At 42.6% G+C, this 24,921-nt stretch overlaps 1 protein-coding gene across 5 annotated transcripts in view; it reads left to right on the top strand.

The window, feature by feature from the left end:
- The window catches only part of SCEL (sciellin), a 143,830-nt gene that overhangs the window by 76,313 nt on the left and 42,596 nt on the right, over positions 1-24,921 (top strand). For all 5 annotated transcript variants that reach the window (XM_040425335.1, XM_040425334.1, XM_040425333.1 and 2 more), the window contains 6 exons: positions 11,333-11,404; positions 12,982-13,014; positions 16,795-16,869; positions 20,468-20,512; positions 22,682-22,747; positions 23,130-23,201. In XM_040425335.1, the coding sequence (XP_040281269.1) occupies positions 11,333-11,404; positions 12,982-13,014; positions 16,795-16,869; positions 20,468-20,512; positions 22,682-22,747; positions 23,130-23,201 (363 nt within the window). The remainder of the gene's footprint in view (positions 1-11,332; positions 11,405-12,981; positions 13,015-16,794; positions 16,870-20,467; positions 20,513-22,681; positions 22,748-23,129; positions 23,202-24,921) is intronic.

Below are 24,921 nucleotides of genomic sequence, written 5' to 3'. Positions count from 1 at the left end.
CTGTCTGTGACCGGCTGGGAGCTCCTCCTACTGGTAAGTGACAGGTCTGTGCGGCGCATTGCTTAATGATCTGTCACTTACCAGTAGGAGGAGCTCCCGGCCGGTCACAGACAGCGCAGCAGGTAAGTATGATGCTTCTAATATTGTAATATTGCTAAGAAACCATGGCAACCAGGCCTGCAGTAGCGTCCTGGTTGCCATGGTTACTGATCGTAGCCCAAGCGATTAAACTGGGACTCCGATCGGAACTCTCCGCTGCCACCAATGATCGGGGGGGGGAGAGGGGAGGCCTCACACTGGCCACCAATGATATTAATACAATAGAGGGGGGGCCGGGGGGGGCCGCACACTGACCACCAATAATATTACAATAGAGGGAGGGAGGGGGGGCCGACGGAGGCCGCACACTGGCCACCAATGATATTCAAACTAGGGAGGGAGGGGGGTCTGCCTGGCAGCCCGGATCCGTCTGTATGAAAGTAACCTACGGCCACGGATCACGGACGCGGATGCCAATCTTGTGTGCATCCGTGTTCTTTCACGGACCCATTGACTTGAATGGGTCCGTGAACCGTTGTCCGTCAAAAAAATAGGACAGGTCATATTTTTTTGACGGACAGGAAACACGGATCACGAATGCGGCTGCAAAACGGTGCATTTTCCGATTTTTCCACGGACCCATTGAAAGTTAATGGGTCCGCGAAAAAAACGGAAAACGGCACAACGGCCACGGATGCACACAACGGTCGTGTGCATGATGCCTTAGGCCTCTTTCACACGACAGTATGGCTTTTTCAGTGTTTTGCGGTCCGTTTTAACGGATCCGTTGTTCCATTTTTTGTTTCCGTTGTGTTTCCGTTTCCGTTCCGTTTTTCCGTTCCGTTTTTCCGTATGGCATATACAGTGTACAGTAATTTCATAGAAAAAATTGGGCTGGGCATAACATTTTCAATAGATGGTTCTGCAAAAAACGGAACGGATACGGAAGACATACGGATGCATTTCCGTATGCGTTCCGTTTTTTTGCGGACCCATAGACTTTAATGGAGCCACGGAACGTGATTTGCGGCCAAATATAGGACATGTTCTATCTTTCAACGGAACGGAAAAACGGAAATACGGAAACGGAATGCATACGGAGTACATTCCGGTTTTTTTTGCGGAACCATTGAAATGAATGGTTCCGTATACGGACCGTATACGGAACGCAGAAAACGGCCCGCAAAACGGAAATAAAAAACGGTCGTGTGAAAGAGGCCTTACTGTGTATAAAATGTGGGTGTATGAGACTTGGAAATCATTGCATTATGTCTTTATTTATATTTCTTTACATTTTACACAGTGTCCCAACTTTTTGGGAATTGAAGTTGTAAAAAAAAAACCTGTGCAAAAGTGCATTACACTGTAATTTATACGCATATTGCAACTGCCATTTTTCTGTGCATTACTATCAAATTACAGCTAGGCATCAATATTTCCCAGGGGAAGGAGTCTCAGCATATGGATAAGTGCTATAACATTAAGCTAGAAATAATACTCATAAAGCAACACAATATAAATCCAGCATTTGAACTCTAGAGAAGAGTTTCTCAATGCAATGTTTCTAATCTAACTACCCTCCACTCACGTCCATTATATCACAGTACCCCCAGGCTATAATCATATACTGTGCTGCATCTACTAAATGGACAGTGTAAGTACAGGCTAGAGGCATGACGGATGTCCAACAGCCCACTGTCATCATTTCAGATCTACAGTATATACAGTATGTCCTGCTTATTTTTTATTCATAAAATACATTCTATTCTTAATGTACGTTTTCACGGACATTTAATAATTAGCATTAATATTTTCTGATTATATTAGGTTCTGTACAGATTGGGCTTGTCTACATGGTGGAGGTATACATTGGGAATTTGTGACTCAGTATTCCTCAATGTATACATCAGACGAATGCCACTGCATAGCCACATGAGCCATTGGCCACAATGCAAAAGAAACCTATGCCGCACAGCATACTATGTGTCTTAATGCATAGTCAAGCCCAGTCTGCTGGGTTTTCCGGCTGAAAGGATACTCTCTTGACCTCTCACTGGTGAACGTGGGCCTATGACTAATTTTGGCAAATGAGCCAGAAGCTTAACGGAACATTTGCTGAATGTGTTCCCCGAAACGCAGACTGATCATAGCCTTAAATATACATAAATTATTTCAGTTTGTAATAATCTGCAACCTTCAGCCATATGCATTCAATATCATTACAAGATGACAAGGGAAAACCCAATAGATACTATGTATCAAAGCCCATAGCAATTCACAAGAACCCATGCGTTCTTTCTCCCGATCCAGTCCCAAAATGAAGGCTAATCATTGATTGCTTGCTATGGGCACTACAACCACTTTTTCTTTGTTACATAAACCCCAATATGCCTATAGCTCATTTATGCACCCCAGTATGGCTACTACTAGTACCCTGCTTGACTACACAGCTCAACATCTGCTACTGTTTCCTTAACATAGTGACCTAGATAAAGTGCATGTCCTTAGAGAATACTGTGGCCTTTCATGTCAGTCTATGCTGTGTACGAGATTGCCTGTGAACTTACAGTATATTATTAATAATTCACCCAGGGAGTGGGAAATGCACAGGAGTCATTACTTCTCTCCACATTTAGTTATATGTTATATGCACTATGTAGTAGATTTTATACGGAACTGCTGATGTTGACGTCTTGAGGATTGTCCCATTATCTGATCATCAGAAAGTGATACTTTTTTTAATCAGGCTTATCCAACAAAATATCATGATTTTAATTTTGTGTCGGATGTAAAATTAAACCATAGAATTGTGTTTATAGTGGCCACAAGATATAGGTACCAAGGGTCATGCTTCATACTGGTAAAAGACCCTATGAAAACATGGTGGTATGAAGCTGTTCCATTAAAAGGAGATGTCTGGTTTAGAAAACCCATTTTCAAATACTCTATTAGGACATTCGAAGTTAATAGGAGGGAGTGCCTCATATAGGTCCTCCATCAATAAGCCGGATCGGAGAGTGGATACAAAGAGCATCTGTGTCTCTGGAGAACCTAGTCCATGCATGACACAGACTGACTATTGATTTTAATGAATAAAAATAAATCCCGGCAGTCGTATCTTTTTTTTTTTTCAATATATCAGTTTTATTCCATCCAAAGTGAAATGTCCCGACAACCAGGACGCGTTTCGGCGATATGCCTTCATCAACAGGTACATCCTCTAATGTGTTGACAACCTTATATATAGTAGTGAAAGATCCATCTAACCACATGACATCCCACACCCTAACTGGGTGGTGCTCATCGGGTGGTGAGTAATCAGCTTAAAAACAACACTAAGGCCTCATGCACACGACCGTTGTCTGCATCCGCGGCCGTTGTTCCGTTTTCCGTTTTTTTTCGCGGACCCATTGACTTTCAATGGGTCAGTGGAAAAATCGGAAAATGCACCGTTTGGCTTCCGCGTCCGTGATCCGTTTTTCCAGTCCGTGAAAAAAATATGACCTGTCCTATTTATTTTACGGACAACGGTTCACGGACCCATTCAAGTCAATGGGTCAGTGAAAAATCACGGATGCACACAAGATAGTCATCCGTGTTCGTGATCCGTGTCCGTTTTTCCTATCATTTTCAATGCAAACTTAACTTTTTTTTTTTTCACTTTTCATGTCCGTGGATCCTCCAAAAATCAAGGAAGACCCACGGAAGAAAAAACGGTCACAGATCACGGAACAACGGAAATCCGTTTTGCGGACCGCAAAAAAAACCTGTCGTGTGCATGAGGCCTAACACATAGTGACGAAAGAGCAGCAGTGATAAAGCAATGGTAAAGTATTCCAAAAAACATTGTTACTGTATCAGCATAAGGATCCTCAATACGAAGCAGTAGTCTGGAAAAATATAAAAACATTGAAGGGATAAATAATCACAATTCAGTGGTGAACAACGTCATCATCTCTAGGATGTAATGTATGCAATATGCCTCCCTGCACAATAAAAGCTTTTTAATGTCACCCCCTCTCCTTGGTCTCTTGATCTATTACTGGAAACCTCTGTTGTGCTACAGTATGCCCAGATCTATCACAATGATGAGGTAGTGGTAACCGTAAATTCTCCGATCCCTGATCGTCTGCATTGTCTCTCCAATATACAACAAGCCACAGGGGCATTTTATAAGATAAATCCCATTTGTGGATTCACATGTAAAAAAGCCTCCTACATCAAAGGAACTCCCTGTGTTTCTATCGGTGTCTTTTCGAAGCTGACCATGTTCATCTTCAATCACATTTGTGTCCAAAAAACGAACCATCTTATTGTCATAAACCATGGTAAATCTCAGACCCTCACAAGCCATATCCAGATAATTTTTTAAAAAATATGCGTGTGGGCGGGGCCACAGGAATCCCTTGAGTCCTTTTTTGATTATCTGAATATGACTTGAGGGTCTGAGATTTACCATGGTTTTTTGGACACAAATGTGATTAAAGACGAACATGGTCAGCTTCGAAAAGACAGATAGAAAGAGTATCCTCCATTTTTCTAGTGCCCATGCCCCATCTTTGAAAAAAGCTATACCAAGGTCTCAATTTATTGTTCCGGACACAGGTAATGCGACAGGAAGAGATGACTAGGAGGTTTGAAGAAAGGGGATATCCGTTGTCTATCTTAAAAGAAGCCAGTGAAGATCTGGATAGATCCATACATCTCTCTACCTGTGAAAAACCGCCAAGAATGGCATTTGTACATAAATTTCATCCCTACAATGCGGGTTTCGACTAAATTGTTCGCAAACATTGGCATTTGTTGACAAAGGCCTATCCGAAGGTGGAAGAATTAAAAAACCCACCACTGATATGTAATAAAAGAAACCCAAATTCTAGGGGTAAATTGGTACATGTGGATTTGGGTAGCAGAAAAGATACATTGAGACAGAGTGTGTTATTCACACAAAGAAAGGGCACTTTTCCGCGCCTCCATTGTCTTCAGTGTTCACACATAATAAAAGGCTCAAAGTTTTGTCATCCATACAACGGGAGTTCCTTTGATGTAGGAGGCTTTTTTACATGTGAATCCACAAATGGGATTTATCTTATAAAATGCCCCTGTGGCTTGTTGTATATTGGAGAGACAATGCAGACGATCAGGGATCGGAGAATTTACGGTTACCACTACCTCATCATTGTGATAGATCTAGGCATACTGTAGCACAACTGAGGTTTCCAGTAATAGATCAAGAGACCAAGGAGAGGGGGTGACATTGAAAAGCTTTTATTGTGCAGGGAGGCATATTGCATACATTACATCCTAGAGATGATGACGTTGTTCACCACTGAATTGTGATTATTTATCCCTTCAATGTTTTTATATTTTTCCAGACTACTGCTTCGTATTGAGGATCCTTATGCTGATACAGTAACAATGTTTTTTGGAATACTTTACCATTGCTTTATCACTGCTGCTCTTTCGTCACTATGTGTTAGTGTTGTTTTTAAGCTGATTACTCACCACCTGATGAGCACCACCCAGTTAGGGTGTGGGATGTCATGTGGTTAGATTGATATTTCACTACTATATATAAGGTTGTATACACATTAGAGGATGTACCTGTTAATGAAGGCATATCGCCGAAACGCGTCCTGGTTGTCGGGACATTTCACGGGACATATATTGAAAAAGAAGATACGACTGCTGGAATTTATTTTTATTTTTTATGTGGAGGTTGCTCCTTCCCGTAGAAGCGTTCACAAACGGACAAGTGCCAACCACCTGGATTATTTATTGATTTTAATGGGCACCATGTAATGCTACAGCTACTCTGAAATGGCGCTGAACACTTGATTGTTGGGTGTCTCAGCAGAGGGAACCCTGAGACTAGCTTATTTTTCAAGGGCATCAATCTAATACTAAAAAGGATTGCCTGAAGTTGACCACTACCACTTATTAAATACAGCATCATACTAAAGCAACCACTTGCAGACTGCCAAACGACTTAAATCGTCTGGAGGTTCAACATGTAACTCGGCAAGGATGGTCCATAACAAGAGATTATGCATCTGTAGGAGTGGTAAACGGGCTGTCAGTGATAGCTGGACTCCCCTGTAGAGAACGCAGAGATAAATTTACCATCCATGCCTTCCTGATCGCTGTATAAATGGAAGAGTGCTGTGCATACAGTTTAGGAAGCAGCCATGATGTACAGTACTCCTATCCCTGCCATCACAAAATCTCCTGGTCCCGGGTAACTGCAGGACCCAGATAAGCTCTGCAGTAAGTTTCTGGATGTTATATCCCCACTGTAATTGGGGTTTACCCCTATTTACCTTGGAAAACAGCAATAATAAAAACACAATGTTAAAATGTCCCCCATAGGTCTTGTATAACCTTATGGCAGGCACAATGTGTAAAATAAAAAAATAAAGCAAAAATAAATAAATAATGTCATCACTAACCCCACCCCTTCGACCATAAACTATATATCCCTTAGGCAGGGCCGTCTTTAATATTGATTAGACCCTGGGCAAAAATTTACTTGGGCCCCCTGGATCCCGCCTTCCCACACCTTAGCAGGCAATCACTCCCTCCAGCACAACACACACACAAAAAATCCACACATCTGGTAGAGTACAGTGAATGACTGTAAATACTTCCAGTTCTGAAGACTCCAGCGGCTCAGGATCAGTGCTCTGGGCAGCTGGGCTCAGGCTGGAAGTGGGCACCGCTCTGCAGGAAGGAGACCGGGGCTCGGCTCACCCTAGTGTTACAGTGCACCCCAGCACCCCACAGTATGCAGTATAGCACCCTATAGTATACAGCAACCCACAGTATGCAGTATAGCACCCTATAGTATACAGCACCACACAGTATGCAGTATAGCACCCCACACTATACAGTACCCCACAGTATATAGTAGAGCAGTATAGCAGCCCACAGTATACAGCACCCCACAGTATACAACACCTCACAGTATACAGTAGAGCAGTATAGCACCTCACCGTATACAGCACCCCAAACTATACACGATACAGCATCCCACACTATACAGCCCCCCACACTATACAGTACAGCAGTATAGAACTCCACAATATACAGCACCCACAGTATACAGTATACAGCCCCCCACAGTATACAACCCCCCACAATATACAGTACAGCACTCCACAATATACAGTATAGAGCCCCCCCACAGTATACAGCCCCCCACAGTATACAGTACAGCAGTATAGCATTCCACAATATACAGTATACAGGCCCCCACAGTATACAGGCCCCCACAGTATACAGGCCCTCACAGTATACAGGCCCTCACAGTATACAGCCCCCCACACTATACAGGCCCCCACAGTATACAGCACCCCACTATACAGTAGTTTACAGTATATTAGCATAACAGCCCCTGTCACCTTTTTCTGATGTAATCTTCACAAAAAAAGCTCCATAGTTAAGTCAAACTTCTGTCACAACACTCCTGGTAGGACCTTGATGACCTCATAGCCATGTGACCAGTAATATTGCTAGGTTACTGGTCACATGGTGATGATGTCATCTAAGGTCCTAGAGAATCACAGCTCTCACAACAGTACGCTGCCTGGAGTGCCGGCAGGCATGGCATGGCAGCACCCCCTGTGTAGCTGACAGCCTGACACCCGGGGCAGTGGCTAGCAGGGCTCAAGAGGCAGCTGCCTAGGGCCCCCCAGGAGCAACTGGGCCCGGGGCAGCTGCCCCTTTTGCCCCTTGGTAAAGACGGCCCTGCCCTTAGGACTCGTTCACACGAACGTGTGATGCCTGTTTCCGTATTGTGGACCGCATTTGCGGATCCGCAATACACGGGCACCATTCTGTGGCCATTCCGCATCTAGGATGCGGACCCATTCATTGCAATGGGTCCACAAACCTGGAGATGCGGAACGGAATGGAATACAACGGAAGGACTATGGAGTGCTTTCTGGGGTTCCGTTCCGTGCTTCCGCACCGCAAAAAGATAGAACTTGCTCTTTCTTTTTGCGGAAAGGAAGGATCGCTGGACCCATTCAAGTGAATGGGTCTGCGATCCCCATGCGCCTGCTCCACAGTCGGTGCCTGTGCACGTTCATGTGAACAAGCCCTTATATAGAAAGGACAATAAAGGAAAGGAGATACAATTAAAAGATAGTATATTTGTTGCATTTATGGTATTAAAAAAAATTTGAATAATGTGGAAAACAGACACAAACATAAAAAATACTAGATTAAAAATGACCTAAAAAAAAAGCCCTATGTATCTAAGCAGAAAAAAATTATTCAAATAACTTAACAAAAAGGTCATCACTTGAAACCCACATGTACTAAAAAAAAATTGAAAGTAACCCAGACTTGAACTGGTTAATATAAAATAATTGCTTTAAAAAAAAAAAAACTTAAAGGGCTTCTTCAGCTTACATTTTGCAGGCCCTCCCTATTTTACTTGTACAGGGAAGCATATTTACCTGCTCCCGTCCGCTTAGTCCTGGCTCCTTTAGTACACTGCCGATAGTTCCCGATCCTAAGCTTCAAGCACTGATGGGAGACATGACAACACTGTGGCCAGTCATTAGCTACAGGGGGATATATGACCCCTATCTGTTACAAGTGGGGACCAACTTTTTAACACTTTCAGTTCCCAGTGCCCCTCCAGTTACATCTGGACTTGACTCTATTCCGAGGACATTAATCCTATTGTATAAACTTCCACGGTAGTAAATAAAGGGAAACTACTATGTTGCTATCATTGCTTCAATAGGTAGAAATTGTAGACAAACCTTGAGCTCATATGCAGCTGGCTCCTTTACCTCACAGATGATTGTGGACATTGGTATTACTTTCTGTGAGACATCCAGTTTGACAGGCCAACCGACAGAATAGTCTTGTATGAACTTGTCCCCCAGTTCTAGAGCTACTGTATGCTTTATATCTTGATGAGTCTGAATCAGCACTGCACCTCTGCACCATAAATTCAATGTCCACCATTGACAATAATATTCAGTGAGCCTTACATTCTGTGCTGATTAACGTAGTAAAATAGACACAGACGGCACTCCTCGTATCCAGAGGTCCCGGTGCACGCGACAGGGAAAGACAGCCCGCTTGGTAATACAGAGAAAAGACCGGCACTCGAGTCGTTTGTAGAAGATAATGCTTTATTCAAGCATGTAGCATCAGAGGAACAGAGCAGAAAACAAGCAAGCATGATTAACTTCATGACATGTCTTTATCATGGATGGAGCTCGCTTTCTGATACAGAGCTCAAAATTCTCATCAAGATAGCGAGCTAAATGACAACATTATGACTGCCTGTAGCCACCAGAAGAGGGAGCTTAGGAGCATACTGCATACTGCTTTATTATTCAATGCTGAGAGCTCCTATGCTCACTCTAGCGATGGCTGCAGATGGCACCAATGTTTTTAGGGGAGAATTAAAAAAAAATATCAGAACATTTTCAAAATAAAAAGAAGCATTACTCAGCTCCACTGATCCTCAGCAATATCGGAACAGCAGTGGCAGGGGATCAGTAAAGGTGAGTAATGCTTCATTTTTATTTGACATTTTCTGTCCATTTTTTTTTTTATTATTCTCACAGGAAAACACCTTTAACTCATAGAAATATGCATGGGTTTGGAGGTCTGTATCAGAAAAACATTGCTCAGAATAGTATTAAGATCTATTAAGTTCATCAGCACAAAATATTTTTGTTGTCAAAGGGGTTGTCCGGGGGTTGTTAAAATGTTGGAAAACAGGCTCAGAATGGTATCAAATAATAAAACAAGTGATACTCTCCTCACCGATCCCCTGCCACCCCTGTTCAGACACTTCCCAGCCACTGCTGGTCTCTACTTCCTGATTACTGTCAATACGCAGGTAGAAACTACTTAGACCGATTCACAGTTACATTTGAGTTCCCGTCGCCTGATCCGATTGAGGACCAAGCTAACGGAGCTCACCATATCCGATACTGTCAGAGATGACTGTGTACTTGCGGTTCCCTATTGACTATAATGTGATCTGATGGTGATCCGGCCACTTTTCCAGCATTATGCCGAAACACCCTATAGGATCAGGCTACTGGATTCACAACGCTACTGTGAATGTAGCCTTATCTCTTTACCTATTCATTTCTGAAACATGCCTTCATATGTGACGAGGACAACCTATATAGGAGTAGAGGGCAATAATGATGTATTATACAAGTATTATTATATTACATACGTACCATAAGTTCGTTTGTTATTAAAGGGGTTTTCCGACTGTTTTATGTCTCATTCAGACAACCGTTTGAATGAGTCCGCATCCGTTCGGCAATTTTGCGGAACGGGTGAGGACCCATTCATTTTCATGGGGCCACAAAAGTGGCGGACAGCACACTGCAAAAAATATAGAGCATGTTCTATTCTTGTGCGCAGTCACAGACAAGAATAGGCATTTCTATAATGGGCCGTCCATTCCGTTCTGCAAATTGCGGAACACACACGGGCGGCATCCGATTTTTGCGGACCGCAAAACACTGCGTGGCCGTATGAATACGCCCTTATCCTTACCACTACTTAGCAATCATCTGTGATTGTTTGTCGGAGCAGCCTCCTCAAATAGCTGACCGGCGGGGTTCCAGAGCGTCCGTTCCCCAATGATCACATGCTAATGTCCTATCCTGAGTATAGGCTGTCAGTGTAATCATGACATACAATCGTTAATAAAACACACCGGTTACCCCTGTGTAATAGACTATAATAATAAGACTCTTCTAAGTAAACTGCATCTGTGGGAATCCGCTGCTTGGATTATTTTTACAGTGAACCATTGTATGAATCACTGTTTGCGCTGGACAAGCGTTGCTTACTTTGGCTTTATTCTAAACAGTGTACTCTTTGATTATAGAAGAATCGTGAATGAATCCAGTGTTCTTTGCAGTCTGCATTGCCATTGTCTTCAGTTTAGTAAAATAAATTTACAAGGCGACACTACTAGGGACAACAATATCTGCATCATGGTGCAACAAGTAATGTAGAGTGGTGACTTGTACTGTACTAATGTATATATTTTACATGATAAAAAATGGGAAAATGACTTTATACATATTATTCAAATGCAAGTATCCAAGGGTCTGCCTTAGATTTCTGCTGCAGATTCCACACATCTTGAGTGAACATACCCTTAGGCAAATACATTTTCTAATAATTTTTAACTATTCACATGCATTTAAAAATGCTATTACATTTTCAATACACATACAATCATACTTGGGATAATATATTACTAAAAATAATTGTTTTGTTTCACATACAGAAGATCCTGGGCTCCAACGAACAGGAACAGCACTACTACTACGACTACAACAAGAACAACAGAGTCTAGACAGTAAGAAAAAGAATCATTTGAACAACTTGCACAGTTGCACACATTTTGGGGATTTAAAGGAAACCTGTCACCAGATGTATGGTGTCCTAACTAAGGGTGGCATTAAAAAAAAATGTCCATCAGCAGTATGGTGCGAGGAGAGCTGGGCGCTCATGAGTATGAGGACTCATCAGCATGTGACCTAGGGTAGCATAAAACTGATGACAGATCCCCTCTAAATGTAGATATACATCTTGGCCTTCAGTTTAACCACAACTACAATACTAAAGAACAAAATAGGAAAATACCCCAAAGTCCAGTGCTGAATTCCAGCTACCACCTTCCTCTGGAACTGGTATTAGTGTATATGTACAGTATGTGATATGGTTGGGGAGAGCAAATTCTTTTGAAAATTTGTGAATGACAGGCCACAGCTTGACATCAGCATTAAAGGTCACCTTTAGCAGGGGCACAGTGGGCACTTTTTGCCAGGGGCTCACAACAGCAACGAATCAGTGCAATTAAAATGTAGCTGTCGTCTCATTTAAATGAATATCATTACATGTTGCCTCTCAGCAGCCTGAAATGGCTGTACATACAGTAAATCTGGTCTTAGACATAAAAATTAGAATTTCAAATCTGTCCCATGGTTGTAGCTTTACAACATTTTACAGTCATTAGTGGTATACACTATAGCAGCATTTAAAGGGGTATTCTGTTTAGAATGAGTCATCCCCTATCCCCCATCCACTGAACCTCCCATTGGTGAAAACTCCACAATCACTAGAAAGGCGGTCTGTCGTCCCGTTTGAAGGGAGCAGTAATTTGAGTATAGCCACCACTGCTTGAACCATAGTCTATAGGACTGCTGGAAGTAACTCAATGCTGTACTTGGCTATCTCTGGCATTCCCATGCAGCTGAATGGAGTGGCAGTGTGCATGCTGAACCTGCAGCTCTATTAAGAAGGGGCAAATGACTCCCGATCTTATGATCAATGAGGGTCTCAAGGCTCAGGCCACCACCGATCTCGCGGTTATCCCCTAGAGAAGGAGTTTTCCAGGCTCCTGATATTGGTGACTTCTCCTTAGTCATTAGTATCTGAGAAGCTCTTACCTGCAGCCGCCAGAGCTAACACTCTAAATGGAACCAAAAGCACAGGACTGTACAAGGTGTAGTGGCCGTGCCGGGTTACTTTAGCTCAGTTTCAATTCACTTCAAAGGATAAGGGGTAATTTGTTCTAACCTGAATACCCCTTTAATTTTGCCTTATAAAAGTAATCTCACAGCATAATAATTTCTTTAGTGTGTCTAGTGTGCCAGGTCTGTAATGAAAAGGATATCGTCCCTCAAATTGACATGATTTTTAGCAGGAACATGGATAAAACAAGATTAGTGTACCAAGGGCTAAATATTTAAGAAATTCTTAGAATATGGACAAACAGAATCCCGCCATCCAGCTTTGTTGTTTGTGATAATGATGGGCTCTCATTAAGAGCTAATATGCAGTATAGTCTGCATTACAAAGATTCCCTACAGGTTATACCATAAAGATGTACAGTATATCATATACTCATGCAAGTCCATTACTTCTCAACAGGGTTGTGCCAGGCAAACCAGAAGGGCAAAAAATGTAAGTAATCTATCATAGTATAATTTTTACTTTATGGAAAGCTTTATAGGAGGATTCTATTTGCTAGCATTTTTCTACAGACCCTAAGGCCAGACTCGAGGTGGTGACCATACTTACCTAATCCTTACCGTTGTGTTCTGGCTTCATTTCTGCCGGCTGGCTCAGCAGGTCACCCCACATCAAAAGCCATTTTGACAAGGGATATGTGACCGATGCAGCCAATCACTGGCTGCAGCAGTGATGTGTCACCTGTGTGGCACATGCTGCATGGGTGACACATGACCACTGTGGCCAGTGATTGGCTGCAGCAGTCATGTGTCTCATGTCAAAATGGATGTTGATGCGGGGAGACCCGAGACCTGCTGAGCGGGCAGGGCAGCGATGGAGCCACAACACAGAGGCAGGCAACAGGTAAATATGATCACCACCGCAGGTCTGGCAATGCTTTCGGATCTGCCGGAAAACACTAGACAGGTGAACAACCCCTTTAAAAACCAGTAAACTCCTTAGTACTGATGTAGCAAAGGTTAACGTGTTAAATACAAAGTTATGGTAAACTTGAAATTGAGGTGTGGTGTATTAAGTGTCAAGTTCACAACTGCTACATTGTATGGGCACAAGATACTGAGGGATGCTCAGCTCAGACTTCTAATATTTTTTTTTTAATAGTGTTTATTTAACATTTTTGCAATTAATACAACACTCCCAGAGGGAGAACAAGGAAGAACAATCCTCCATAAAACATGCACTCACATCAGCAAGTCCGTTATTAACATATATCTTGACCATAAAAGACATATAAATGACTTTAATACAAGGTGTCAGTGTTGTCACTAAGATTTTTCCAGAACTCGCTCAGACTTCTAATATTGAGAAGATGACAAATAGCAATGCAAAGTAGCAGTATGTGATTTCTCGTGTCATTGTATTATATTGTATGACTGGATACTGGCTTTACAAATCAGAAACCATCCAAACAGCCATTCCAGATTATTCCTGTACCATACCTCAAGTGGTTAAAGAGGACTTCTCATCTCTCCTGACATGTCTGCTTTAGTAACTATGGGGCCATCTTTTCTCATTCCTCTTTTATTCTTACTAGAAGCCCATGAATAAAGGTACATTTGGGTGCTCCCAGTTGGGGGTTTGTCCCTGCACCGTCTTACACTGGCAGCACTGATTGGCAGACTGTGCAGAGACAATCCCCCAGATGGACTTTTATTCATAAGGTTCTAGCAGAAATAATAGAGGAATGGCATAACATAGTCATTAGAGATTAGTTTCATAATTTATGAAAATTTTGATTCATCTGCTTCGCCGAATTTCACAAAGAAATTAGATTTGTGATGAATTACATCGTCACGAAGCGCATTTCTTTGTAAGTAGCGGGAGCAATGACGAGGAATGGCGTTTTCACTGCCCCGTTATTGAACCCCTCAGATGACGTGTTAATCGCTGATCGCAGCATCTGAGATGAAAAATTAGACCTTTCATGGGTTAAAATAAATACCTCTGTTTGAGCATGACGAGGCTGCCGCAGCCATCTTGATTGAAGATCCAGTGCAAAATCACGTGCGGTGCGTGATGACGTCATCACACTGGCTGGCATCGTGACGTCATACGTCGCCGCCCACGAGATTTCGCACAGGATTTTCAATCAAGATGGCCACGGCAGGCTCTTTGCGCTCAAACGGATGAGGTCAGTATGTATTTTTTTTTACGCTATTTCAGGGAAAATTTATTAGTTTCCACGATGCACAAGGAAATTCGGCTTCATGGTGAACCGAATTTTAATTGAAATTTGCATCGAAGTCCACTTCAATTCGCTCAACACTAAGCCCCCTTTCACACGGGCGAGAATTCCACGCGGGTGCAATGCGTGAGGTGAACGCATTGCACCCGCACTGAATCCGGACCCATTCACTTCAATGGGGCTGTTCAGATGAGCGGTGATTTTCACGCATCACTCATGCGTTGCGTGAAAATCGCAGCATGTTCTATATTCTACGTTTTTCACGCAACGCAGGCCCCATAGAAATGAATGGAGATGCGTGAAAATCGCAAGCATTCACAAGCAAGTGCGGATGCAATGCGATTTTCACGCATGGTTGCTAAGGAGACGAGGGATGAATTACCCGGGACTCTATTTACTTTATTATTTTCCATTATAACATGGTTATAATGGAAAATAATAGCAAAATTTTTAATTCAGAATGCTCAGTAAAAGGTCCATTGTGGGGTTAAAAAAAAATAATTATGTAACTCACCTCATCCACTTGATCGCTTAGCCGGGCTGGTCTTCTTTCTTCTTCTTCTTCTTGCAGGACCTGGCTGGAAAAGGACCTTCGATGACGTCATCGCGCTCACCACGTGGTGAGCACAATGATGTCACCGAAGGTCCTTTTCCAGCAAGGTCCTGCAAGAAGAAGAAGAAAGAAGACCAGCCCGGCTAAGCGATCAAGTGGATGAGGTGAGTTAATAATTTTTTTTTTTTTAACCCCACAATGGACCTTTTACTTAGCATTCTGAATTAAAGAATGCTATTATTTTCCATTATAACCATGTTATAATGGAAAATAATAAAATATACAGCACACCGATCCCAAACCCGAACTTCATTGAAGAAGTCCGCGTTCGGGTCTGGGTACTACAGTCAGTTTTTTATCACGCGCATGCAAAACGCATTGCACCCACGCGATAAAAACTGAACATGGGAACGCAATCGCAGTCAAAACTGACTGCAATTGCGTACCTACTCGCACGATTTTCCCGCGACGCACACGCATCCTATCCGGCCCTCACACGCGATGCCCGTTTGAAAGAGGCCTAATAGTAGAAAGAATAGATGCTCCAGAATTGCCATTTCATGTCGAATACAACTATTGACTAATACAGACATGTTTGGAGAGGCGATGAGTCTTTTTTAATATTCTGGTCCAGGCTTAATGTAGGTACATAAGGCAGAGTCATCTAGTAATATAGATATTATAATGATCTCTTAAAAAAAGAATGTAGAGATAATGATGTGGAGTCGCACTCACCAGATCTTGCAGTCACCCGGAATGCAACAGCCTGCCTGGAGTCCTAGATCCATAGGGGCTCCTGTGTATGGAGGCAGCATGTCCGGTACAAAAATCCCTTTATTGGGAACCGCTTAGGTGAACAAAAACGTGTTACAGGGTTGTTACGTTTCGGCTAACGGTGTTTGATAAAGGCTATGTGTTAGCCGAAACGTAACAACCCTGTAACACGTTTTTGTTCACCTAAGCGGTTCCCAATAAAGGGATTTTTGTACCGGACATGCTGCCTTCATCATCATTCATTGGACTCTTAAAAAGAGAAGTCATTACACAGGGCTTGTATAATGTACGAGGGGTTGTGCAACGGTATTATTTTTTGTATATGGCTCACAGTGGACTACAAACAAAAAAGAAACATTACTCACCTCACCGGTCCTCCACCACTGCAGTTCTGACATTTACAGGCCCCCCCCTGCTCTCCACTTCCTGGTCCCTGTCTGACATACAGGAAATGCCTGATCAACCAATCACTGGAGTCAAGCCAGGACCAGAAAGAGGACCAGGGAGGGGCAGTAAGCACCAGAATGGGAGCTGCAGGGGATCAGGGAGTATGGCTTCTTTTTGAGCCATAAATAAAAATTTGATAATGCTGGACAACCCCTTAAATATGTTTGAGACAAAATCTGGTTGGTTAATATAATTAAGTAAATACATTAATAAAATCATCCACATCAATTAACCCTACCGTCTTATCCATTAGCACTATTTTCTCATCTGATACCCGGACAACAGATATACAACCCAAATCCAGCTTTATTGATAGTGCCAGATCAAGGTACAGTAAATATGTACTGTTTTTTTTTTAAAGCTATATCTTATAATCTGCTGTGCATTGTATAAATGCATCCTCCTTGAATTATAACGGTAATGCAGTTGGAAGAGTAGAAAAATATTCATAAATTGCGCACAGTATATCATAGCTTCGTCAACCATCAAATATTAAATTCTACCATGTGACAGAATGGGATAACATCTCATTTATTATACTCGGTAAGATTACAAATTGGTTTGCTTAAATTGTTCAAACTTTAGTTTTCTTTCTCAGCTAAAATCCGAAACATCATAAATCATGATTATAAAAGCCTATTCTAAGACAACAATACAGAAGCAAAGAATGAACATCACTGCATTATGAAAGTAAAATATACCCAAGATAAGACAAGTAAAAATTTGTGGGGTCATTTATTAAGACCAGCATTTTAGATGCTGGTCTTAACAGCCCTTGCGCTGGTGGTGGATGCGCCAAAGTTATGTAGAATTACCGCCCTCTACATAACTTAGGCGCATCCACCGCCTGTCTAAATCTACCCTAGCTCCCTTGGTGGCGTACATTTAGATAATTTTCTAAGCCTAAAACAGGCATAGAAAATGATACATGAGACGGGCCTGCCGGCCCACCCACGCCACACACCCTTTTTTAGACCTAGTGTTAGCGGGGGAAAGTCCCCTTTACGACCAAATCTGCAACAGATATACAACAAAAATTGGTGTATATCTAATACCAAATGCCCCGTTTGGTTTTTAATATTTAATTTGCTTGAAAGATCATGAAAAGAACATGTTAGTTGCTCTGATAAAAGAAACAGTCATTCACTGTAAGTGTACGTGTAAATTATATTTTAGGGGACAGTGTTTTAAAGGGGTTTATAAGATTTAGTACATTGCCTTCTACTACAGAATGCCTTAAAGGGGTTGCCACCAATGTCAGGTAGGTGTAGGTCCCACCTCTGGTACCCACCTATCTCTCAAATGGACCCAACAAAGTGAATGAGAGCACAATGCACATGCGCATGTGCTCTCCAGTCACTTCTTATTTTCGGAACTCCTATAGAAGTGAATGGAGACTGCACCATGCATACACAACCCATTCACCTCTAGGGAAATAGCGCATGGGTATATTTCACCTATTTCATTTAATGTTTCTGTGTGTTGTTAAAAGATATCGACAGTATCCCCCATAACAGTTAACTCCACAGCCCCCCACCCCTTAACATTGACCCCCCCACAGTGCCCAGCCTTCTTAAAATGGGGCCTCCACAGCAGCCCATCCCATTTACTTTGACCTTCACAGAAGCCTGCCCCTTTAACAGTGAGTTTCACAGCACCCCACTCTTTTGACAGTGATCTCCTCAGGTGCCCGCCCCCTTAACAGTGACCTCCAAAGTGCCTGCCCCTTTAACAGTGAACTGCACAGTGCCCGCCCCTTTATCAGTGACCTCCACAGCGGCCTGCTTCTTTAACAGTGGCCCCTGCCCCATTAACAGTGACCTCCACAGCGGCCTGCTTCTTTAATAGTGGCACCTGCCCCATTAACAGTGACCTCCACAGCAGCTGCCCCTTTAATAGTGGCCCCTGCCACCTTAAAAGTGAACCCCCCTTTAACAGTGACCTCCACTGTGAATGCCCCTTTAACAGTGACCTCCACAGCGCCCGCCCCTTTAACATTGACCTCCACAGTGTCCACCCCTTTAACAGTGACCTCAACAGTGCCTGCCCCTTTAAGAGTGACCTCCACAGTGCTTGCCCCTTTAAGAGTGACCTCCACAGTGCTTGCCCCTTTAAGAGTGACCTCCACAGTGCCCGCCCCTTTAACAGTGACCTCCACAGTGTCCGCCCCTTTAACAGCGACCTCCACAGTGTCCGCCCCTTTAACAGTGACCTCCACAGTGCCTGCCCCTTTAACAGCGACCTCCACAGTGTCCGCCCCTTTAACAGCGACCTCCACAGTGTCCGCCCCTTTAACAGTGACCTCCACAGTGCCTGCCCCTTTAACAGTGACCTCCACTGTGAACGCCCCTTTAACACTGTCCTCCACAGCGCCCTGCTCCTTTAATAGTGGCCTCTGCCCTCTTAATAGTAACTTTCACAGTTCTCCTTTAAGGCTAGGGCACCATGACAACATGTGTCATACAACATTTTGTCGTACCAATGTCACGCAACAATTTTTATAATGATAGGCTATGGTGTTGCACTGCGACATGCTGCAACTGCGACACAACAGTCACAAAAAAACATCCAAAAATGGATACATGTACTTAGTGTAGTTGTGCCCTATGTGTCATGCGAAACCTGGTGTAAAACTGTGTGTATGTGGAGACTAAGGGCCTGCGAGCTTCTATTGGCTGATAAGGGACATGTGACTGTATATGGCAGTTGGGATATGAAGAGAAAGACTTGCAGGCTTGTATTGGCTAATGCAGGTCATTTTTTGGGAATATCTCAGGAACATTTCGTCCTAGAGAGATGAGACCCCCCACAAGATTTCTTTCCAGGTAGCAAGGGATGTGTATACCAAGTTTCATTGAAATCGATGGTTGCGTTTTTGAGTGATTGCAGAACATACACACATACTGTACATACATACATATATGCGTTCTTCTTTATATACCGTATATAGATTCAGATTCGGCAAGTTCTCTAAAATGAGCTATTCTTTCAGAAATGTTTGTAAAGGTAGACTGCTTGGGTAGGTGCTGGATTGTATACAATGTGGTAATGGGAGTGAGTGAGACCCCTGAACTCAATGATTAAAAGGGTTCTCCAAGACTTTAGAACTGATAACCTATCCCCAGTATCTGATTAACAGGGGTCTGACACCTGAAGCCCCAGCTGATCAGCTGTTTGAGAAGGCTCGGGGCTCTTGTGAGCGCTGCCACCTTCTTGCAGCTCACCAAGCACAGTGCCGTACATTGTATAGGGGCTCTGCTTGGTATCGCCCAGGGTAGGGAAAGCTGAGAGAAGGCCGTGGCGCCACTGCGAGATTGGTGATTGGTGGGGGTCCTGGGTGTCATCAGCTCTAATGTTTCAGAAAACCCCTTTAAGAGGTGTGTCCCAATACTTTTGGCCATACAGTGCTTTTCATCATGTGCATGATTTCCATAGAGCAAATTACAATGGCATTGTGATTCAGTGAGGTAGGAACACCAATAAATAAGAACATTGTAAATGCTGTGCTGTACAGAAAACCTTCTGATGTGATGGCTGAAGATTTTTTCTTGACTGGGCTTACAGACATGTTCACCATGATGATGATAAATCCTGATCATATAATCTGGGCCTAGACTTGTAGCTGTGGTCTAGATGCCAGAGGACCATGTGAGGATATCTGTTGGTTAATATTACCTCAGATAGTGTTAATCTTCTCAGTTCACTGAAAGCGATAGACATTTACATTTCGTAGGTTGCCATGGTAACTGCTCGCCCTTTGAATTGCACACTGAGTACATGATCCACAATGTCGCTGTTGTAAGCAGCACCCTGCTAATCGTCACATGCTGTTGGATTGCATGCCATTAAAATGAGGACTAGATTCCGTGTGCCTTTATTCTGATTTATTGGAGATAACATCCAATCACTGAATGCTTTTTTTTTAGGTTTGAGAAAACTGAGGAAAAGCTCAGCCCGACCCCCTCACCCAGGTAAAGGGTTTAACTTCCATGTTGAAATACATTATATAAAAATGGCTCATCTTTGTTAAAAATGAAGTACATTTGTCATTGCTATTGCAGCTCTGTTATAAACAGAAGCGATGATGCAAGTGTGAACAGAGCATACACCTTCAATAGCTGCCAGCTGAACAGCTATTCCTCATGACTTCTCCATGGATTGGCATGTGTTGTCAACAGAGGATAGATTGAAGTAAACTGTTGCCAGACACCATTGGCGACTTGCAGGGATCTCAAGTCTCCCGGACGTTCAGGGAGTCTCCCGCTATTAGATAGCGGCTCCCTGACTCCCGCATGTGAAACAATATAGGTTCACTGATAGCAGAGCAGAGAGATAAGAGAAGTGACAGGACAGAGTTTAGATTACAGGTTGAACTAACCCTTTAGGGTCAAATTGGCTTCTCAAGGAGATATATATGTTAAAGGCATCCCTTCTGTCTCATTCAGTAGCTATAGAACTATTGAGAGAGATGTATTTTTTTTTTTAAATACATTTACACATTTAACCCTCCATTTTAATTATATTATTTACCCCAGTGTTAAATTCACCCCCCTGGATGCTTGTTTTTTTTCTACAGTGGGGTAGATAATTACACACAGGGTTTTAAAGAATAAACTTCCTGACTCAGACCAAGAGCCGACTCAGCAAGTGAATCGAAGCATCCGTGCATGCGCATTGTGCAACCTAAGCTTCGGTTCACTTGCTTCTTGTTAGCTCAGCGAATGAACCGATTCATGTGAAAGATCCGAACTTCCCATCTCTAGTTTACTCGCAGTAAACCTTTCCGGCAACCTGTAGCAGTGTCCCCTTCTCGGCGTGTGCGCACAGTGCAAGAAGAAGCCGATGCCAGCAGTCCGCAACGGCGCATCAGGCTGAGCCTGTGCGCACGCGCGGGATCTCAAAGCGGGAGGAGGGGGAGGGAGGGAGAGGCGGCACTGAGGAGTAGAAGGCGGCGCTGGGCACGAACGGCAATGCGTGCGGCCGGGCACCATGCATCCACAGACCTCCCCTGCTTGGGCACCTTAATTCAATGATTGACAGGTTAGTAAAACCTGTTTTTCCGCAGAATAAAGCCACAAATAGCTTTTATAAGACCACCTTAGAAATCAGAATGCTGCTACCCTGGACATGAGCATATGTTTAGCTCACAGGGCTTATAGGTGGTGACAGAACCCCTTTAATCATATACATATATATGATAATTTGGGGCAGGGTAATGAGCCCGGTCCTCCACACCATAGAGCAAAGTGTGCAGATACTGCATATGTTTGGAAAATGTAATAAAAAGTTTGTGAAAGAAAAAAAAAAGAAAACCTCCCTGAAATGAGAAGTGCACCTCCCTGAAATGAGTTTTTGCAGGTTGGGATGTCTGGACTTGTCACATGAGAAAAAAGGATCAGGCATGTTGAAATTCAACATGCCCGCTCCCTCTTTCCGCTGATATCATCTGTCAGTTGATATTCAGGAGGTAGCCATGCACATAAGATAACTGGCCTGGCTGGTGAGTCACATGACGTGGCCAGCGTCATGTGACTCACAGCAGCCCAACTAAGCCGAGCACCGATCGTCATTATCGGCGCTCGGCTCCACTGCTGCTCGCCTGCTGCCATGGAGACGAGGACACAGGCTACGTCCTTGCCCCTCTCCTTGCGCAGGTTGCCGGTGGTGCTGCGAAGGAAGCACGTGCCGCCTGCCCCTCGTTACACTCTCAGAAAGAAGTGAGCAATGGTGCTGGTTCCACGACTCCCATGGAAAAGAATGAGGACAGCTGCTTCTCTTTATCCTCTTTATCTGTGGATATGTTTTAAATGTCTAATCTGTGAATACCCCTTTAAATCCACTCCCTCGGGCCCTGCATTTGGTGTAACAGTGTATCAATTTTGCTTGGATTATTATATAGAAGTAGAGAGGAAGAGAGCGGTTTCTGGGTGATATGTATGTGTTGTCTAGGGGTTCTCGCTCTCTCTATCTCTCAGGGCAATTGGAGCATATTTGATTTGGGTAGAATTGATTCCAACCCGAACAAAATTTTTAGAAAAATCTGTCAAATCCAAAGAAATTTGCTCAACATTTCAACATAAGTGATCTTTATCATCATCATATGTAAAGCAATTATATATGAGTTTTATCACATTGAATAGGGTTCAAAATGTAGATGAGAAGCCAAGGTTGCCTCCTAAATCACCTACTGCCAAAACCGATGACCGGTAAGTAGATGTTCTTTTCAGTATATATTCTACATCGGTCAACCTTTCTTCTGCTATGAGTAAAAAGACCTAAGCATAAATTCGAATTTCCTTAACCATGAATTATACAACTTGTGATTGTCAAAAGCAAGAGAGATGTGTCAAAAGCTGGAAAGGGCTATAATATGTAAAAGAGACTCAGCGGAAATAATTACTGAGGGTTGAGTGTTCTTCATGTGTCTACTTTCAGTCAATATATGATCTGATTTTTGAGGTTTGGAATCCAGGTTTTATTAGCGCAAGACAAAACTGTGAAAGTTGTCCCAACAGTGCTAGTGTTTAATGACCCATAACAACACGCTTGGATTAATATGTAATATTATCATTAAAATTATTATTTAAGGCCTGCATACCCCAGCAAGCCTGTCAATCCAGATGCTGGAGAAAGAAGAAGTGCATTGGAAAGAAAGCAGAGGTACAGTATGACCGATTCATGTCAGCGAGTATACCTACAGCAAATAATTCACAAAAAAAACATAGTAATAATAAAGTTAATCTTGTCTGTTCTATTTCTTATATGTTTCTAGTGATGAGCGGCATAGGCAATATTCATGTTCGCGATATTTTGCGAATTTTTTGCATAATATTCGCAATAAGTTCACGAATTCTAGAATGCGTGATCTCCAGTCATTATTTTCGCGATTGCGCAAATTGGCACAAATGTTGTGCATATTTTTTGCGCAATACATGCAACTTCACATTTTATCAGGTCTGAGTAGATATTACTGATTGGTGCACTAAGTATTGTTGTGACATCACAGCACTATGTCTGTAGTATGGACAGCAGAGAAACAGTAATTCCTATCACACTACCTAACACCCTGCACTGGAACCTATCAGCTACACTATATCACTATCTAACCTACACTGACTATCTCCCACTAACTATCTGTATTATATATATATGAGCTAACTATCTAATGTAATTGGATAAGGAATAGGATCCAGATGAAAGCACAGAGCACAGCAATGACACTGCTCTCTCTCTCTCAGAACTTCAAAAAAACAGCAGAAAATGGCTGCTGGGGAGTTTCTTATATAGTAAAGGGGTAGGCAACTTCCTATTGGTTGCTAGGGATGTTGCTAAGGTCTGACAAAGATATTGCAGCCTTTTCATTGGCCCACAAGCAAGAAGGGAGGTTACTGATGGAAAAAAAATCTAGAATATTCGCGATTACGAATATATAGCACTATATTCTACATCTTCGCAAATTCTTGAAGTGGCAAAATTCGCAATTAGAATATTCGCGATCAACACTATGGGCCAGATTTATCATTAGCTCAAGTCAAAATAATGGAGTGAAAAAGTCGCAAACTTTTGCGCAATCGCTAAAACTGTGCAAAAATGTGTGACTTTTATTGGCTCTGCGCTATTAAAGTAGGCGTGTTTTCTTATGTAAATGAATTTCTAGACAGATTTACCATTGCCACAATTTAAAAAGTCGCAAAAAATTGCGCAGAAAATTGCGCAAGTTCACTCCAGTGAGGACCATAATTATCTTATGCGACTTTTTAACAGAACATGCAACTTTTTCGTAAAGACGTGCGACTTTTGTAAAGCTGCTTACTGAAGGATAAACTGCTACCGTCAAACCACATTTATTACAGTCTTAAAGAACCATTAATAAATCTGACTTTCCTCCTACCAGTTCCTCCACAATAACAACCCAGACTCAAAAAATGACAAAACATGTGGACTGCCTGTGGTGTTTATCCTGAGGCACCCTGAGCCCCTCGAAAGTGTAGTAAATGGGACCAGGGGATCACTGCTGCCTAGCAAGCGCAGAACTGCTTGTAATTACTGATATATTGCAGACATTTCTGAAAAGCTCTTCTATTTATCTGAATATGGTTTTTTGAAACTGGAGTTTTCATTTAATGCAACTCAAAAATAATCTAATTATTTGGAAATACAGGGGAGAATTTACTAGTTGTACTCCAGGTTTGTAGAAAAATCACACATTTTTTAGGAAGCGGATGGCCCATTGCGTGGGGGGCTTTGTAGCCTGACACATTTACAAATAGCTGCTCCTGAAAACTTGCGGACATTACACTTCATTTTGACCTCCCAAAGACGCTCCAAGATTATTGAGGCATGCATCTCTTTTGGAGCATTTTTTAAACTTTGATTATAA

Source organism: Bufo bufo, chromosome 3 (genome assembly GCF_905171765.1).
Source record: "Bufo bufo chromosome 3, aBufBuf1.1, whole genome shotgun sequence".
Lineage (NCBI taxonomy): Eukaryota > Metazoa > Chordata > Amphibia > Anura > Bufonidae > Bufo > Bufo bufo.
This window is presented reverse-complemented; position numbering and strand designations above follow the sequence as displayed.